This window comes from Brachyhypopomus gauderio, chromosome 17 (genome assembly GCF_052324685.1).
Source record: "Brachyhypopomus gauderio isolate BG-103 chromosome 17, BGAUD_0.2, whole genome shotgun sequence".
Taxonomy (NCBI): Eukaryota; Metazoa; Chordata; class Actinopteri; order Gymnotiformes; family Hypopomidae; genus Brachyhypopomus; species Brachyhypopomus gauderio.
In genome coordinates, this window is record NC_135227.1 from 20,334,574 (window position 1) to 20,353,980 (window position 19,407).

General features: G+C 44.8%; 2 protein-coding genes across 3 annotated transcripts in view; both read right to left on the reverse strand.

The window, feature by feature from the left end:
- The window catches only part of ryr2b (ryanodine receptor 2b (cardiac)), a 75,966-nt gene extending 64,354 nt beyond the window's left edge, over positions 1–11,612 (reverse strand). Inside the window, exons 1-16 of one of the 2 annotated variants that reach the window (XM_076977592.1) lie at positions 11,418–11,612; positions 9,942–10,058; positions 9,409–9,507; positions 9,193–9,267; positions 9,009–9,087; positions 8,042–8,160; positions 7,427–7,544; positions 7,132–7,228; positions 6,827–6,901; positions 6,497–6,653; positions 5,770–5,940; positions 3,388–3,509; positions 2,841–3,024; positions 2,085–2,220; positions 1,003–1,098; positions 662–780 (exon numbers count right to left, since the gene is read on the reverse strand). In XM_076977592.1, the coding sequence (XP_076833707.1) occupies positions 662–780; positions 1,003–1,098; positions 2,085–2,220; positions 2,841–3,024; positions 3,388–3,509; positions 5,770–5,940; positions 6,497–6,653; positions 6,827–6,901; positions 7,132–7,228; positions 7,427–7,544; positions 8,042–8,160; positions 9,009–9,087; positions 9,193–9,267; positions 9,409–9,507; positions 9,942–10,058; positions 11,418–11,465 (1,812 nt within the window). In that variant the 5' untranslated portion in view covers positions 11,466–11,612. Of the gene's footprint in view, positions 1–661; positions 781–1,002; positions 1,099–2,084; positions 2,221–2,840; positions 3,025–3,387; positions 3,510–5,751; positions 5,941–6,496; positions 6,654–6,826; positions 6,902–7,131; positions 7,229–7,426; positions 7,545–8,041; positions 8,161–9,008; positions 9,088–9,192; positions 9,268–9,408; positions 9,508–9,941; positions 10,059–11,417 lie in introns of both variants that reach the window. The other variant, XM_076977591.1, reaches the window with a different exon arrangement.
- Positions 11,613–13,805: 2,193 nt separating this feature from the next.
- Positions 13,806–19,407, reverse strand: part of actn2b (actinin, alpha 2b) — a 23,843-nt gene continuing 18,241 nt past the window's right edge. The window contains 8 exon segments of the mRNA XM_076977510.1: positions 13,806–14,878; positions 15,127–15,285; positions 15,748–15,813; positions 15,941–16,087; positions 16,991–17,170; positions 17,687–17,801; positions 17,803–17,819; positions 17,963–18,145. Coding sequence (XP_076833625.1) covers positions 14,720–14,878; positions 15,127–15,285; positions 15,748–15,813; positions 15,941–16,087; positions 16,991–17,170; positions 17,687–17,801; positions 17,803–17,819; positions 17,963–18,145 — 1,026 coding nt within the window. The 3' untranslated portion in view covers positions 13,806–14,719.

Here is a 19,407-nt window from a genome sequence, read left to right on the forward strand (position 1 = left end):
TTTTGATGCGAGAACTTGCAAACTAAAAGTTGCACTTGTATTTTTAATTTGAGAACCTGTAAACTAAAAGTTGCACTTGTAGTTTTGATGTGAGAATTTGTAGAATAAAAATCTGAGTGTGAATGTTAAAAAATGATTGGCAGGAAATGTACATGAATTCAGCACAACTTCAAATCTGCCCACCTTGACTTTTGCAACACATATCTCGGTGTACGTGTTGCAAAACAGATTTGTGCACTTGTACGGGAAAGTGAGTGGGGCAGTGGGGGATGGGACAAAAATCGTGACTCAGCTTATTTTTCACTGCAAAAAGAAAAGAATTGGATGCAGAACAGTTTGCAACACATACACTGACCAAAATTCGAGCAGGGAAGATTTGAAGTTGTGCTGAATTCGTGTACATTTCCTGCCAGTGATTTTTTAACATTCATGCTCAGATTTTTATTCTACAAGTTCTCACATAAAAACTACAAGTGCAACTTTTAGTTTATAGGTTCTCAAATAAAAAATACATGTACAGATTTTGTTTTACAAGTTCTCAAGTCAGCTCCTTCACACTCAAGTTTTGCTACAGATTTATCTCCATATGATTAACACTCATAAAACACACACACACACACATTCACACACACACATTCACACTCGCATGTAAAACGAGTACCTTGTGGTCACGTCCGTGTTGGTCTAGCAGGGAGATAATAGCCCTGATGTGAGTCTCTTTAATAAAATTCAGGGCCTCTGAACTTTCTAATAACACACAGTGCAGAACTTCTAAAATCCCTACAGATCAAAGAAGATTGAGAGGATTCAATCATAAAAAAAACAGTTGATAACAAAAACATCTTAAAAATGAATTAATATTATAATAAATTATGCAGCATCCCCAAAATCATTCAGTGATAGTCAATAAAGGTTGACTGTGTTACACCCACCAGAGTAGGCGTTGCCTAACTGCAACAGAGTTACACCCACCAGAGTAGGCGTCACCTAATTTACACCCACCAGAGTAGGCGTCGGCTCTCTCCAGCCTGCTGAGGAGCCAGTCCAGGGAGCTGGAGAAGCGTGAGCAGTTACTCCCGTTTCCTCGGATCAGGGCAGCTGTGGCGGGAGAAGTGGAAAAGTGGGACAGATGATCGTGAAGGCAGTGGGAATAACGATATTCCTCCATCAGTGAGAATAACAATATTCCTACATCAGCAGAAATAACGATATTCCAGAAATAACAATATTCCTACATCAGTGGGAATAACAATATTCCTATATCAGCAGAAATAACGCTATTCCAGAAATAACGATATTCCTACATCAGTGAGAATAGCGATATCCCTACATCAGCAGAAATAACAATATTCCTACATCAGTGAGAATAACAATATTCCTACATCAGTGAGAATAGCGATATTCCTACATCAGCAGAAATAACGATATTCCAGAAATAACGATATTCCTACATCAGTGAGAATAACAATATTCTTACATCAGTGAGAATAACAATATTCCTACATCAGCAGAAATAACGCTATTTCAGAAATAACGATATTCCTACATCAGTGAGAATAGCGATATTCCTACATCAGCAGAAATAACAATATTCCAGAAATAACAATATTCCTACATCAGTGGGAATAACAATATTCCTACATCAGCAGAAATAACGCTATTCCAGAAATAACGATATTCCTACATCAGTGAGAATAACAATATTCCTACATCAGCAGAAATAACGATATTCCAGAAATAACAATATTCCTACATCAGTGGGAATAACAATATTCCTACATCAGTGAGAATAACAATATTCCTACATCAGTGAGAATAACAATATTCCTACATCAGCAGAAATAACGCTATTTCAGAAATAACGATATTCCTACATCAGTGAGAATAGCGATATTCCTACATCAGCAGAAATAACGATATTCCAGAAATAACAATATTCCTACATCAGTGGGAATAACAATATTCCTACATCAGCAGAAATAACGCTATTCCAGAAATAACAATATTCCTACATCAGTGAGAATACATCAGAGCCCCTCCTATCTCAGCCATAATATGCGTTTACGTTTACATTGTGTTCATACCCAGGAGCTCGTAGAGGGACATAACGATGTTCTCCCACACATCTCCTGCCTCCTTCCCAGCGGCCTCTGCAAACTGGGCACTACTGCTGTACACATGCAAGTGGTCAATGCAGTTTATCACCAAGGTGATTATACCCTGAGGAACAAAAAAACAGAGAGAGAGAGTAAGAAACAGAAACTCAGCAGACCTCAGATGGGCTGAAGACCCCAGCCGTGGTTACACGATGCTCAGGCTCTTATGACCCTAGGAAAACAGAAACTAAATGAAGAAGACAGATTGGGATTATCTAATGATACCTTTAAAAACTCTGTGACTACAGGAAGGTGTTTACCTCCATAACTGGGCCTGTACCTGGACCTGATCTGTGATGCACACCAGTTCTCCCAGAACTCTAACCACCTACATCACAGTCTGGTGCAGCTTAGCCTCCAAACAGGATATTCACAGACTGAAGTGTATGAGAGTCTGCAAAAAAGATCTGTGTTCTGGTCCTGCACACATGATTAGACCTGCCCACGCTGTTAGACCCGCCCATGCTGCTGGACCCGCCCATGCTGCTGGACCCGCCCACTTTGACAATAAAGCCTGATTCAGATTTATTTTTTTGAGGAGCAGTATCAAGTAAAAACTGTAAAAACAGGGAATAAATGTCACATACAAAGTTAGAACAATAGATTTTAATAATAATTTTGAAATAAAACAACAAAAGTTAAAAAGAAAATAAGAATCTCCTCAAAGGTGAACTTTTTAATTACCTCTTCCTGGAACAGGTTCTGTTTGTTCTGCAGAGCTTGGACACTGTTCTGTTTTGCCTCATGATCCTGGCTTTTATCAGGTGACTGGAAGTAACCAATCAGATCCTGCAGGCTCAAACGCAGTGTCTCTATTGGTAGATCTGTGGTTGGAATGTTTGTTCTCTGGTTGAGCTCGTCCAAATCCCTGGACAAGAACAAAATTAAATATATTCATGAAATCAGAACGAGTTCATTCAAGAAGCTTGGCTTTAATTAAGATGCTCTGACAGACATAAAGGGTATGCAACAACAATGAATTAGAAGTCTCCTCAGAGCTGGAGCAAAGTGAGCCAATGAGCAGTCTACAGCGAAGAGCTTTGTTCAGAACCCTAACATAAGCCAACACTGCATTACAGTGCACGTGAAACAGTGTAGAATGGTGCATCAGTGATCACCTGCTAGTAACACTACAGGATAACTGATCAATACATCTGATCTCAATGACTCTGGGAGAAATCTGTCTACACAGCCATTCTCCCTGGAGTCTCCCGGGCGTCTCCCTGGTTACCTTATAAAGCGCCTGAAGAGGAGGCTGGTGCTACGTATGAGCTCCGCGGTTTGAGCCTCCTCCCTCTGAGAGCGAGAGAGTGTGAGACCATCATCCATGTGACCCTCGGAGTGCAGCAGGGCCTGGAAGAGAGGCATTACTCATTAACATTTCTAATTAATATTACTAACTCATTACCATTACTCATTACCATTTTTAACACATTAAAATTACTAACTCATTAACATTACACATAAACTTATTAGCATTACTCATTAAATATTACTAACTCCAACATTACATATTACCATTACTAACTCATTACCATTAATAACACATAAAAATTACTAACTCATTACCATTACACAATAACAATACTAACTCATTACCATTACTGGTCTGGTGGTTGGGGAACTGGTTCAATTCCTAGGCCCTAACCCTTGAGCAAGGCACTTAACCCCAACTGCTTCCAGAGCGCAGTGCACCACAGCCTCCTAGTGCTCACTAGTGTGTACGTGTGTGTGTGTAAATCACAATTGACAAAATGGCAACTTAACTCATCGTTCCTATAAAATCCTTTCATGCCAAAAATTATATAAAGATCATGGATATGGAAATGCATAAATATAGATGTATTTTTAATTGGATGGTTTGTTCTAGTGACACGATCCTGATGCTTGTGCTACTATATTGCTTGACTGTGCTTCTATATTATATTATACAGACCGGTATCTCTCCTCTCATTCCTTTCTAAGATCCTTGAACGGGCTGTACACAACCAGCTATCCTCTTTTCTCTCACAGAACCAGCTTCAGGACCCCAACCAATCTGGCTTCAAGCCGGCACATTCTACGGAAACTGCACTCATTGCAGTAACTGAGAAACTCCATGCGGCTAGAGCCACTGGACTATCATCAGTTCTGATTCTGCTTGACCTTTCGGCGGCCTTTGACACAGTCAATCACGACATCCTCCTGTCCATCCTCTCAGGCCTTGGTATCACTGGCAATGCATGGACGTGGTTTGCATCCTACCTGGAGGGTCGTTCCTACCAAGTAACATGGGCAAGATCAACATCCACGCCATGCAAACTCTCCACCGGTGTTCCACAAGGCTCAGTGCTGGGTCCACTTCTTTTTTCCCTTTATACCTGCTCTCTGGGTGAGTCAATCTCTGCACATGGCTTCTCTTATCACTGTTATGCGGATGACACCCAGCTCTTCTTTTCCTTCCCACCCTCTGACACACAGGTTTCAGCTCGAATCTCTGCATGTCTGAAAGACATTGCCTCTTGGATGGCAGCTCACCACCTAAAGCTTAACCCAAGCAAGACAGAGATGCTGTACATCCCTGCAAGAGCCAGTCCTCATCGTGATCTTTCTATCTCATTCGAGAACACCGTGATCACTCCATCCATGGAAGCGCGTAGCCTTGGTGTAGTTGTCGACAATCAACTCTCCTTCACGGCCCACGTTGCTAACACAACACGATCATGCAGATTCGCCCTTCACAACATTCGGAGGATTCGGCCATTTCTCTCTAGGGAGGCCACTCAGGTCCTTGTCCAGTCCCTTGTTATCTCAAGACTGGACTACTGCAACTCCCTTCTGGCTGGTCTTCCTATGCATGCCATCAAACCCCTGCAACTGATCCAGAACGCTGCAGCTCGGCTGGTCTTCAACCTTCCCAAGTTCAGCCATGTCACTCCCTTGCTGTGCTCCCTCCACTGGCTTCTGGTGCTGGCCTACAAAGCAAAGAATGGTCCAGCTCCTCCTTACTTGATGGCCATGGTAAAACCCAGATGCATACCTAGAGCCCTCCGCGCCTCAAGTATGTCTCGTCTTGACCCTCCATCATCCAGGACACATGGGAGAAAAGCATCCAGACTTTTCTCTGTCCTGGCTCCAAGGTGGTGGAATGAACTTCCCTTGTGTGTCCGAACATCGGAGTCACTTGCTGTCTTCAGACGCCGACTGAAGACCCACCTCTTTCAAGTGCACTTTGCATAATTATGCTTTGTCTATTGTACTTTATCGTCTCTTTCCTCAGGTATTGTGCATAATTGGGTTAAAGGAATTGTTTACTGTCTTTTTCCTCAGGGGATGTGTATATTCAGGTATAATTGTTAGGTATCATTTGACTTTCGTCTAGTGGTTTTTCCAGCTTAGAGTACCTTGTGTTCAGGACTATCTATTCTACCTTGGAGATTCCAAGCAACTACATAGCACTTTTGTAAGTCGCTCTGGATAAGAGCGTCTGCTAAATGCCATAAATGTAAATGTAAATGTATATTCTGATATTCTATTCTAATATTCTGTTCGATCCGATCTGTGTGTACCTGCCTCCACTGGCGTCTGGCTCCTCCTCTCGGAGGGCTGGACTCACCTGGGAAGGTGGGTTTACCTGTTTCTGAGGGCCTGTATCCGTCATCCTCTTGGAGTCCCCAGTCTGGTAGGAGAGCCACAGACCGGTGTCCACGTGCTGGACGAAGCAGATGGAGTCTCCGTACTTCACCTCAGCGGGACCCATCCCGTCCCTCTCCTGGGTCCTGTCAGCACATTCCTGACCACCGTCCTGCAAACACCCGGGTCCTGTCATCACAGTCCTGACCACCGTCCTATAAACACCTGGGTCCTGTCAGGACTGACCTGACCAACATTATGTAAACACCCAGGTCCTGTCAGCACAGTCCTGACCACCATCCTGCAAACACCCAGGTCCTGTCAGCACAGTCCTGACCACCATCCTGCAAACACCCAGGTCCTGTCAGCACAGTCCTGACCAACATCCTGTAAACACCCGGGTCCTGTCAGCACAGTCCTGACCACCGTCCTGCAAACACCCGTGTTCTGTCAGCACAGTCCTGACCACTGTCCTGCAAACACCTGGGTCCTGTCAGCACAGTCCTGACCACCGTCCTGTAAACATCCGGGTCCTGTCAGCACAGTCCTCCCCAATGTCCTGCAAACACCCATGTCCTGTCATCACAGTCCTGACCAACATCCTGTAAACACCCTGGTCCTGTCAGCACAGTCCTAACCACTGTCCTGCAAACACCTGGGTCCTGTCAGCACAGTCCTGACCACCGTCCTTCACTAGGCTTCACACCCACACACTAAAACGTTCTGACCTTCGTTGGCCGGAGACAGAAGGCGGTGGCTGTGACATCAGCATGGTCTCTCTCCACCAGCTGCACTCCTCCACCCGACTCCAGGCTCAGATACGTTCCCGTAGTCACATGATGTAGGCGGAAGGGTTGCCCCCAGCGGACGTGACTTCCGCTCCAGCTAAGGAACAACCCCACACACACACACCCACACACACCCACACCCACACCCACACCCACATCCATCCCCATATGGACAACAGGGTCTAACGTTAACAAGGTTTATGTATTGCTGAGCACAGATAGAAGTAACACAGTTTCCATCCGTGTTAATTGCCCCACTGTGTTACTCACGAGACACGTAACATTTCGATCCTCCAGAGAGAGCGAGCTTGAGATGAGACTGAGCCGCCTTCAAAATGAACGGATCTAAAAGTACAGTGGAGATGTGTGAGAAAGCAGGAGAAAAGAGAGAGACGTCAAACACGGAACCAAACAGACCAAGACTGCTAATGCTGTATTCAAACTCCATTAACACTGAGCTGAACGTTGGCACAGAGGTTCAGTGTGCTTGTCTCTGGTCAGTCCAGGGAATCATTTAATGCATCCTGTAACCTGCCAATCACCTAAAGCAGCCAATCAGGGCATCTGTTGCTAACCTGTGCTCCTCCTCCCTATGTCCAGCAGGTGTGGTGGTCAGACACTCGTCCGCGTGGCCGTGCAGCAGCCGCAGGGTGTCGCCTCCTCGCAGGTGACCTGCAGGTCAAACGCTCTCTCAGAAAGACATCTTTACAAAAACAGCAGGTGAGTGGGGGTGTGACGGGAGTGTGACGGGGGTGTGAGGGGGGTGTGACGGGGGTGTGACGGGGGTGTGGGGGGGGGGGGTGTGACGGGGGTGTGTGACGGGGGTGTGTGACGGGGGTGCGACGGGGGTGTGGGGAGGAGCTGGATTACCCTGCGCCTGGGCAGCACCCGAGCAGACGAGAGCCACCCTCCACCGCGTGTGTCTGAACGCTGCATCCACAGTCGGACCTGCACCCTCAGTACTGCCCTCAACAGCCCAGGACACATGCTGGACGGGGAGAGAAAGAGGGAGAGAGGGAGAGAGGAGGTGGGGGGGGGGGCGTGTTACAGAGTGACAATATGACAGGAACACTGAACTGTAAGTAGCGAGGCAAAAACACTGACACAAGGAAGTAGAGTGAGACTGAGAGAATGAGACAGAGAATGAGCGAATGAGAGACAGACTGAGAGAATGAGACAGACTGAGAGAATGAGGGACAGACAGAGACAGACTGAGAGACAGATACTGAGAGACAGATACTGAGAGACAGATATTGAGAAAATGAGACAGAATGAGAGAAGAACATGAGAGAATGAGAAGAGACTGAGAGAATGAGAGACAGAGACTGAGAGAATGAGACAGAACATGAGAGAATGAGAAGAGACTGAGAGAATGAGAGACAGAGACTGAGAGAATGAGACAGAACATGAGAGAATGAGAGACAGAGACTGAGAGACATAATGAGAGAATGAGTGGATACAGTGAGACAAGCAGTATGGACTCACGAGGTATCTCTCAGAGGAGACGCTGATAAAGATGATGTCATCGCCCACTCTGACCTTCTCACCCTCTGACCTCTGCTTAGAGGCAGGATGGACAATCCACCAACACGCTTCACCTGAGGCTGCACGAGAAGTTGGGTAATAACAACACACGTAAACATGCATAAAACATACAACTAAGAGTTAGACCGGATCGTATCAATGAAACTCAGGGCAAACCTGCTCCTCAAACGTTGCTACTCTTCTGGAGACTAGATTATATCTTTTAATGCTGTTTGGGTCTCACACAAATACAGTGTTTACAGAGACCAATGTGTCACAACAAAGTGTCAAGACATGAAAAGCAGCACTGTATTATCCTGATAGCCAGTGAGTCTTGTCCTGTGTGACTGTGCCACTTACAGTGTATTTCATGTGTAGTTCATGTTGCATTTTACATGTAATTTGCATGTAGTTCGTGTGTAGTTCACATGTAGTTTATGTTGTTCTTGTTTTGGTCTAATGAATCTCACACTGGTTGCTCACTTACGTAGCCCTGTGTGTTTTCTAGTCTGCTTTGTTGTATCTCTTTGCAGTGCTGGGGGTGCAGTGCTGGGGGCACAGTGCTGGGGGCGCAGTGCTGGGGGCGCAGTGCTGGGGGTGCAGTGCTGGGGGCGCAGTGCTGGGGGCGCAGTACTGGGGGTGCAGTGCTGGGGGCGCAGTGCTGGGGGCGCAGTGCTGGGGGTGCAGTGCTGGGGGTGCAGTGCTGGGGGCGCAGTGCTGGGGGCGCAGTGCTGATGGTGCAGTGCTGGGGGTGCAGTGCTGATGGTGCAGTGCTGATGGTGCAGTGCTGATGGTGCAGTGCTGGGGGTGCAGTACAGTGCTCTGGGTTGCCTCATGTTAAGACAGAAACATTTGAAGTACATTTGAAGTACTGACGATCAGCACGACTGGACTTGACATGACATGTTTTTTTCTGTTTGTGTCTCACCTCCAAGGTCGTTCTGGAGACCAACATCAAACGCTAGCTTATCGGAGGAGATCCCGAAGGACGTCAGACAGCTCAGATACTAGAACATGAGGAAGGAGGTGTCAGTCCTCACTGTCTGCCAATCACTGTCCAATAACCAATTAAAATGCTGTATAATGTTCAGGGACATTGCGATTGGCTTTACCATGTTGCTGTGGGCGTGTCTGAGCAGAACAGCCTGGCCGTAGAGGAGAGTGCGGCAACCAATGGCCTTGGCTGGCTAGAAGAAAACCACAAAAGCAGACATTAACCATCAGGACAGGACATTAGTCACATGTAATTATGCTAGTATGTGTATTAATGCATGAGTGAATATGTAATGCATCATATTGATGAGGAGGGATCCAGACACGGCCCTCACCTGCAGCTTCTCACGGCTGGTGAGCATTTCTTGCAGAGCTCGAACAGAGACACACTGGTCCAGCACGAACACACACAGAGAGAGATCTGCCGGCACATTCTGAGAAAGGAAAACAAACAGCGTCATCAAACCTGAACGTCACCATGGCTTCACCTCAGACAACCTGTTAGCACACGTCAGCGCATGTTAGCATGTTAGCACAGTTAACACTAATGAAAATAAGTTAAGGACGGCTGACATCAGAGGAGTGCTTCTAATGTAAATAAATGTGTTGGATTAATGTAAGGATGCTTTTGCATCTTCAGAAAGGCACTCAAATGTAGACGAGTGTGTGTGCGTGTAATATCTGTGTTCCAGATCTAGCCAGTGCAAGGTGTCACCCCCCCTCTCCCGCTAGGTGGGCTCAGACAGGTGAAGACCCCCCCAGGTGGGCTCAGACAGGTGACCCCCCCCCCAGGTGGGCTCAGTCAGGTGACCCCCCCCCCCCAGGTGGGCTCAGACAGGTGACCCCAGGTGAGATGCGTGTGTTTCACCTTCAAGTTGGAAGTTGGTTCAAGGAAGCAGAGGCGGTTGCCATAGCCACGAGAAGCCAAACACAACTCCTGCTGAAGAGGACCAGCTGCACAGCTACGAAACACGAGTTCATCCGACTACACCATGAGACAGAGAGAGAGAGTGAGAGACACAGAGAGAGAGGCACGCAGAGACACACAGAGAGACACACACACATACACACAGACACACACAGTTGCATTAATAGTCTTGCACGTGTATTTTATCTTCAGACCTGGACACCTGCTTCTAGGCACTGGGGCACCTCAGCTCATTTAACTTCCACACAAAATTATTCCCGTCAGATTAATACTTGGAATGGTTAGTTCTGATATGCCAGCATGGAGAAGACCAATACAATACAAAACCAAAGATTTAAAAGTTCAAAATATACGTGTAGTTTATAAAAATGTCTCTTATGTAAAAGGCAGGTAGCTACCAAATCTCCACTCAATCGATATCTAAACGTGGTTAACAGTATGGCCATAGAAGGCCTGAATGTGGAGATATTATTAGACAGTCAAACAAGGAGAATTCCAACACCTCTCTGCTGTCGCATGAGGTTCTGGCCGGCTGCTATCAGTACATTACTGATACAGAAACACAGAAACACACAGACCAGACACCTGACCCCACATGGAGGGTCCTGTCTCTTTATCAACACTGTAAACGCACGGGCCCCAGACCCTCTCTGCCAATATGCCTCGTTTGTTCTTTAACGAATCAGATCACAAATTAATAATCATTTTATTCCTTCTAATATTTGCAAGAGAGAAAGAGAGAGAGAGAGATAGAGAGAGGGAGATGACAGAGTTTAAAGGTAACAACACTGAACCTAGTCCTCTGATATTAAGATGGAGTTCAGAGATACACCTCCATCTGCCTCCGCACTGCACAGAGCAGAATGCCACTGCACTCAATTTTAACATTGTCAAAAGTGCGTGTTTTGTATAAAGGCTGCGAGACAAAATGAGCCATAATCATAATAATATAATCTCATTAATAAATAGATCACAATAATTGAATTAATATTCCTATAATCTCTTGATATAATCACATTAATATAATCTCGTGGCTACTACATTGACTACCTCTTTTTTACGTCAAAGATTTAAGTCCAAGTTTTGTACATTTGTTATTTGTGTTAGGGAAATTTGCTAATGTCATTTAATATTTAGTACATGTTCTTCTGACTAGCAGAATTGTTATTGAGTTTGATCAGTGATTCATTTCAGTGGTTCATTTGTAATCATGTCCTTGTCTGTGTGTAACGGGCGCCAGGAGAATGTGTAAAGACAGAAGTTACTCCTAACTTGTTTGTACATTTGTATGAAGTAGCTAACTTAAATAAAACCTCTTGTTTTTGACGGTTGTTGGTTACCAACAGCTTTTTGCGACTACGTCACCAGCAAGTGAACAAACACGAATTTAACAGCGAAAATGATTTCCACACTTACTGTACGGAGAAACTGGATCTCGTCCCGTGCGTCTCCAGGAGGCACCATGATTCCCGACGGTCTCGTGCGAGTGTTTCCTCCGTGCAGGCGAGAGGACTGCGGCTCCGGGCGCGTGCGGCTGCAGGTGGAGCCGCGCGCACTGATGCACGCACCCAGCACCACTGATAACGCAGCAGGACTGGTGGTGTCACTGTACTGGTGGAGTCGCTGCGCGTACTGATTTAAAGACGGTTAGATTTTTTCCTGTTTAAAGGTCAAACCATGGACGTAATTTTGATTTCAAAAGTGGGGGGGACATGAATTCGTCGCTATATAAATATTTGGTTTTAACCGTAAAAACTGGAGGGGACTTTTGAAAAAGTGGGGGGGACATGTCCCCCCCCCCCCCCCCCCGCAAATTACGTCCGTGGGTCAAACAGTAACTTCATCTCGCTGGTGATGCCAGTTGTATGTCAAATATAACTTTACATTGTTAGATATTGAGGTCACGACAGTCCTCGCAAAAGCATCCCATTAAGATCCAACTGGCACTCCTCCGATGTATTTGGGCTCAGTTGATTAACTGAATACTTTTTTACTCAATAAGCGTTAAAACTCGTGTAATTATGTTTTTCGAACACGTCAATCAAGTGTATTCAGTGCATCGCACATTAGAACTCACAGAAGTGCATTGTTTAATGTTATAAATATAAGAATGTACTTATTTACATTCATCATAAATCCAACTTACGTAGCTTTTAATGATCAGCACACTCAATATTTGCGTGTATTATCAAAATTCCCAACTGAACTTTAAGCTAAATGTTCTTACCCCTCCCTCCATTAAGCCTGGTATATGTAACATATGTAATATGGTATATGTTTCGTCCTGGAATTACAAGAGGCTCGTATTTGTTAACGTAATAACTGTTCATTCAGACAGATATTTGTTGTGAAACGAAGTAGTTACAATTTCAACATTTTCAAGTACTTTAGCCTAAATTCCAGCACTTTTCAAATCTGAAAAAGCAACATTAAAATTCGTCAGGTAAATGTTCATTCCCCTGTTTTTTATTACCACATATCGTTTCGGACAACACTGCGCGGCAAGTATTTAAACGCTTCCGCCGTTCGCGCAGGTTTAAGAGAACCAAGTTAGCCTAACCGCTAACGGCTAATAAAATAATTTAAGCAACACCTATGTAAGAGGTGAGTAACATTAAAGCAACGAAAAACCACAGTTAAGCAAATATTACCATGTGGAAGTCAGTTTAAACTCAGAAGAGTGTTTACCAGTATACCTGTCTTTCACTCACACTAACAGAACATATACTGCCGAACTGAACCTTTTGGGGCGGTCTGCCGACTCAAAGAGCCAATCAAGAATAAGCAAGGAAATATCTTCACGCTGTAAAGCAAAATGCATTTTTGTGATTGGTACAGAGATAATAAAAAAAGCCGTTGCTTGCATTGTGCTTGGGGGGGCAAAGACACAATTTGGGGGGGCAATGCCCCCCTCTGCCCCCCCCTAGCGCCGGCCCTGCATATACATTTTATATTTAATTTTATGGTGTTACATCTGTAAAACTGGCTGTTTGTATCTATATGGCTAAAATGATTTTGAAGTAGACTCAACAAAATTTAAACGAAAAGTTGCACGGAGATGCTTTTTTGGCAAACCACCTGCTGAGAAACGCACACCCCTCTTAATTCTAGCTGCACTGGTGTTACATTCATGAAACTCATGGAGTCAACATGAATTGTTCCTAACTGTATACCTCTAAAGTGATTTTGAGCTATGATCAACAGAGAGTGAGTTCCCGAGAAGGGGATGAATCTGACGGCGGGGTGTTGAATTCGGCACAACACCTGTTCTGATGCATGCTCGTCTTCTCGATTCTGGATTATGCTGTTTATATCAAATTTTGATCTACAAGCGCGTGTCTGTCTCCGTTACTTCACACCAATCAAACACGCTTGATTTTGGCAGCTATTAACATGCTGATCACTGATCGGATTGAAACTTGTTAATCCTCATCTGTAGACTTACCGAAATGTCAATCACAGAATGTTCGTGTCAAGATGTTATATAGAAGTTATAGTCTAGAAGTCTCTTATAAATTATTATAAGTCTATTATACATTGATTTTACAAATGTTTTTACAATTTAAATATTCACTTGAGTAAGAATATGAAATTAGGATTATGAAATTATGATTTGTGTGAACTAGAACAGTACCCAGTATCTAGATGCAACTCACTTTTTAAATTAAATTAGTTATAGGCAGTATTTTGATTATCTGTGAACATAAAGTGTGTATCTGTATCATCCAGAAGAGTGCAATTTCAAGCTTTGTGCAACATGAATTATTTCAAATGAACTGGAATTGATAATTAACATACTTCAGATTTAAGCTTCAGAGGGGATTTTATTTCACACTGACAAGTTGTGTTCAACCGTGAAGTCTTCCTGTCAAAGCAACAGTGCTACAGTGTTTTTGATGTTAGACATTGCAGGAAAGGTTACATAAACCATGCCCTCCCCAGCTCTTAAACACAAACCATGACCCAATACCATGTTCTAGCATTCACACTGTATTCTCCCAAGCCACAAAAATCAAATTAGGATTTGAATTTGCGAGCACAAGTGAACCTCAAATGCTTCCAATCATTGTATTACTCACACATGAATGTGCAGGTTATACATGTTTCAGTGGTCCACATTTAGGACCGAGGACACAAATGTACACAACACACTGGTACACACACAAATGTACACAACACACTCCAAGGGTCTCTGGGAGCATTAGGGTCGGTTTCTCTTTGCAGATTAAGTCTAAGTCCGAGATCCAGTGATGGAAATTCCCTACAGGCACTACAGTTTAGTCCAGGACTACGTAACCAGCCCTCAGTGTAGTACTAGGCCATGTGTGTGTAGCACTGCTGATGCATTCAGCACTAAATTGTGATATCTGGGGCTCAAACTTCATTAATGGCAAAAAAACAAGAATATTTTTTAAAGCGCAGTAAATCTAATTAATGTATGTCCTGAACGCCCTGGTCTGGTTTCTGGTCCTGAACGTCCTGGTCTGGTTTCTGGTCCTGTGTGTCCTGGTCGGGTTTCTATACAGAGTGCTGAAATTTCACCAGTAAACTAAACACTCCTGAATTTGATAACCAAAATCATTAAGATTTGCCTCCTGTATTTCAGCTTCATATATTTGATTTGCATCATCCTGTAAATTCTGTGCTTTTATGGAACATTCTCTGGGTTTTGATGAAGGAGATTGAGGGTCAAGGGTCAAGCTCAGGCAACAGCCAGGTTAAAGGTCGCTCTCGCCGTAGAGGGCGGTGGAGAAGGAGGTGTAGTCGAGGGCCCCGGGGACGGCCCCAGGCCCTTTATATGGTGGCATCCTCGTGATGCAGTACTCAGCCTGGTCGTGAGGAAGATCCCTTCTCAGCTCTTCTATGAGGATGTACGGCTGGGGGAGACGAGGAGAAATCACCACACACACACACACACACACACACACACACACACATTACAACTCCCACAGTCACCAAGCTAACTGTCATATTATCTGTCACCCAGCTAACTCTGTCTGAGGATGTGAGGCCTGAATGTAAAGAGAAAGCTATTAACACAAATGTAACATAAAACAGACCCAAGATATTAACATAACAGCAGTAACACACACATACACATACACACACACACACACACACACACCTTGTCTGCAGCGAGGATCTTAAAGGATGCCACGACCTGATCTGCAGTGTCTGTGTCTGCCGTCTCTCGGGTCATGAAGTCAATGAAGGATTGGAAGGTCACGACCCCTGTCGCATTGGGGTCGACTAGCATCATGATGCGGGCAAACTCCACCTCACCCTGACACACACACACACACACGTGCACACACACACACATACACATGAACACACACACACACACATGCACACAGATTTTTTTTGAAAAACAATAAGGTTTGCATTATTAAAATCAGCAAAATTTTAATAATTATAATAAAACACATCTAGCCTAACTACCTTCCACTACATAGAGTGATTATATTGAGTAAGACAAACATGGATCTACATCATTTAAATATCCTGTAAGGGTTTATTTTGGTAAATAATTTTTGCATAATTGCATAATGATCCCTCAGGCTCCCATACTGAAAATATAAAAAAGGCAAACCTAACTTAGGAAATCTTACTAGTAAACCCCCAGGAGAACTTGGGCCCAACATGAGCGTTTCCCATTCAAATATGTCCTGAATATGTCTACACACAAGGGGGCGCTGTTAGACTGCGCTGTTAGTTAATGAGTGTTAGATGTGCACGTGCCTACCAGGTCGTAACCCATGGAGATGAGACAGGCCCTAAAGTCATCGGTGTCCATTGCTCCATTCTTCTTCTGTATCATGGGGTGGAGAGGAAGATCCAGAAATGAGGAAGAGGAAGAGAGTGAAGAGGAAGAGAGAGAACTGTACCCAGCACAAACACACATGTCGTAGGCTTAGAGACTGATCTGAGGTCAGTACCCGGTCAAAATGCTTGAAGGACGAGCGGAACTCGTTCATCTGCTCCTGAGTGATGCCTTTAGCATCACGAGTCAAAATCTGGGTCTCCACCTCGTTGATCGTCCGGGCGACCGTCGTCAGCAGCGACTCCCATCCAACACGGATATGCTGCAGAGAGACAGAGACACGGACAAGCTGATGGAAGGATGGACAGAGACACGATCCGGAGAGAAGACAGTCTAGTCTACATTTGTCTGCTGGTCTGCATTAGTCTACATAAGTCTGCTGGTCTGCATTAGTCTACATTAGTCTGCTGGTCTGCATTAGTCTACATTAGTCTGCTGGTCTACATTAGACTACTAATCTATTTTGATGTAGTAGTCTACATTAGTCTTCTAGTCCACTATCTCCATGGTGTGTCTGGGGTGTGTGTGTGTATATCTCCAAGGTGTGGCTAGTGTGTGTGTGTGTGTGTGTGTGTGTGTGTGTGTGTGTGTGTGTGTGTGTGTGTGTGTGTGTGTGTGTGTGTGTAAAGCGCTTTGTGACAACATGTGTTGTGAAAAGCGCTATACAAATGAACTTTGATTGATTGATTGATTGTGTGTGTACCTCCATGATGTAGTTGGTGTGTGTGTGTGTGTGCGTGTGTGTGTGTGTGTGTGTGTGTGTACCTCCATGATGTAGTTGGTGTGTGTGTGTGTGTGTGTGTGTGTGTGTGTACCTCCATGATGTAGTTGGTGTGTGTGTGTGTGTGTGTGTGTGTGTGTGTGTGTGTGTGTGTGTGTGAGTGTGTACCTCCATGATGTAGTTGGTGTGTGTGTGCATGTGTGTGTGTACCTCCATGGTGTAGTTGGTGTGTGTGTGTGTGTGTGTGTGTGTACCTCCATGGTGTAGTTGGTGTGTGTGTGTGTGTGTGTGTGTGTGTGTGTGTGTGTGTGTGTGTGTGTACCTCCATGGTGTAGTTGGTGTGTGTGTGTGTGTGTGTGTGTGTGTGTGTGTGTGTGTGTGTGTGTACCTCCATGGTGTAGTTGGTGTGTGTGTGTGTGTGTGTGTGTGTGTGTGTGTGTGTACCTCCATGGTGTAGTTGGTGTGTTTGTTGTCAAATATAAGTGCCTCCTGAATGAGTTGATGGTCTCCCTCTAGCTTGTCGATGTTGCTCTTGTAGCTGACGATCACATGTTCATACTGCTTCAGCTGGGTCATCTGGTCCTCCAAAGTCCCGCCCATCTCCAGAGAGCATCGCCCAATCTCCTGTCACGTCACGAACACATGACATGTGACACATGACGCGTGTCTTCATCGCTTCTCCACCTCAGACATGCTGGACTGGTAACCAGCCGCCTCCAGCACTGCACATCCATATGTAACTATGGCTGTGTTCGAAATAGACTACTACATACTGGATACTGCATACTGGACTCAGTATATACTGGATACTGCATACTGGTCCTCGTAGTAGTATGCAGTACAGTTTCCAGTATGCGACAAAAGCAAAGCACATTCCGGGGTCACGTGAACGTAGCGTTGCATGATGGGATGCAGTACTCCACGAAGATAGCTCTGTTCGCGTACTGGAATATTTTGCGGAAGTAGTAGGTCATCCGGGTATGTTTCACGTACTGGAAAATTTCATTTTGGTCACATACTGCATACGGCATACTGATTTGGGGCTCGATCAGTACGCCAGTAGTATGTAGTAGGCTATTTCGAACACAGCCTATGTTTCACAGGTGTGTTACTCCATCAGGTGTAGCGGGACCCGCTCACCTCCATCCGGGTCTGGATCCAGGGGCCGATGAGGTTGGCTTGGGTGGCAAACTGACGTCGCAGCCGCTCATTAGCATGTTGTCGTGCTAACTCCTCCTGCAGGGAGCTGTCTCTGAGGAACCAGCTTCTTCACCTGCACACACAAAACAATACATACAGATGTACACACACTCAAACGTTTCCCTAAAAGTGTGTGTGTGTGTGTGTGTGTGTGTGTGTGTGTGTGTGTGTGTGTGTGTGTGTGTGTGTGTGTGTGTGTGTGTGTGTGTTGCAAACCTTATCCCACTTGCTGAGCATATCTTCAGGGCTGATGGTGCTGTAAGGGTTCGTAAGATCACCACGGATACCGTAACTGTGGACGATCTTCTGTACTTCCTGCAGGATGCCCAAGATGGCCGATCTCTCCCCGTCCGCCTCTGGGAGAGTCGCCTTGAACTGCTCATGTGCTGCCATCAGAGTCTACGCACCAGAGAGGGGAGGAGGAGGAGGAGGAGGAGGAGGAGGGAGGAGGAGGAGTAAAGAGAGGGAAAGAGAGACAGGGAGAAGGGAGAGAGAATGAGAGAGAGAGAGAGAGAGAGAGAGAGAGTGTGTGTGTGTGTGTGTGTGTGTGTGTACCTGGACTCTGTGTGTGTGTGTGTGTGTGTGTGTGTGTGTGTGTGTGTGTGTGTGTGTGTGTGTGTGTGTGTGTGTGTACAGTGGGATGCGAAAATTTGGGCTTTATAAAGGTAAATGTTCCTGATTTACCTGATTTACCTTTATAAATCATTGAATGTTTGGATTTAAAAATTCAGTTAAATATCATATAGGGGACAAACACAGTGATATTTGAGAGGTGAAATTAAGTTTATATGATTTACAATAAGTGTGCAATAATTGTCTAAACAAAAATAGGCAGGTGCATAAGTTTGGGCACTGTTATCATTTTATTGATTTCAAAACCTTTAGAACTAATTATTGGAACTCAAATTTGGTTTGGTAAGTTCAGTGACCCTTGACCTCCATACACAGGTGACTCCAATTATGAGAAAGGGTAGTTAAGGGTGGCAATTGTATGTTTTTCTCCTCTTTGCATCTTCTCTGAAGAGTCGCAGCATGGGAGATTCAAAACAACTTTCAATTGACCTGAAAACAAAGATTGTTCACAGTCATGGTTTAGGGGAAGGATACAGAAAGCTATGTCAGAGATTTCAGCTTTCAGTCTCCAGTGTGAAAAACATTGTGAGAAAATGGAAGAAGACATGTACAGTTCAAGTCAAGGCTTGAAGTGGCAGACCAAGCAAAATCTCGAATAAACAGAAGCGAAGGATGTTGAGAACAGTCAGTCAACCCACAGACCAGCACCAAAGAACTACAACATTCAGTCAACCCACAGACCAGCACCAAAGACCTACAACATTCAGTCAACCCACAGACCAGCACCAAAGACCTACAACATTCAGTCAACCCACAGACCAGCACCAAAGACCTACATCATGTTGCTACTGATGAAGTCACTGTGCATCGTTCAACTATTCTGCACACTTTACACAAGGAGATGCTGTGTGGGAGAGTGATGCAGAGGAAGCCTTTTCTCCACCCACATCACAAACAGAGCTGCTTAAGGTGCTGAAGCACATTTGGACGAGCCAGCTTCATTTTGGAGTAAGATGCTGTGGACTGATGAAACTAAAATATAGTTATTTGGCCATAACAAGGGCCGTTATGCATGGAGGAAAAAGAAC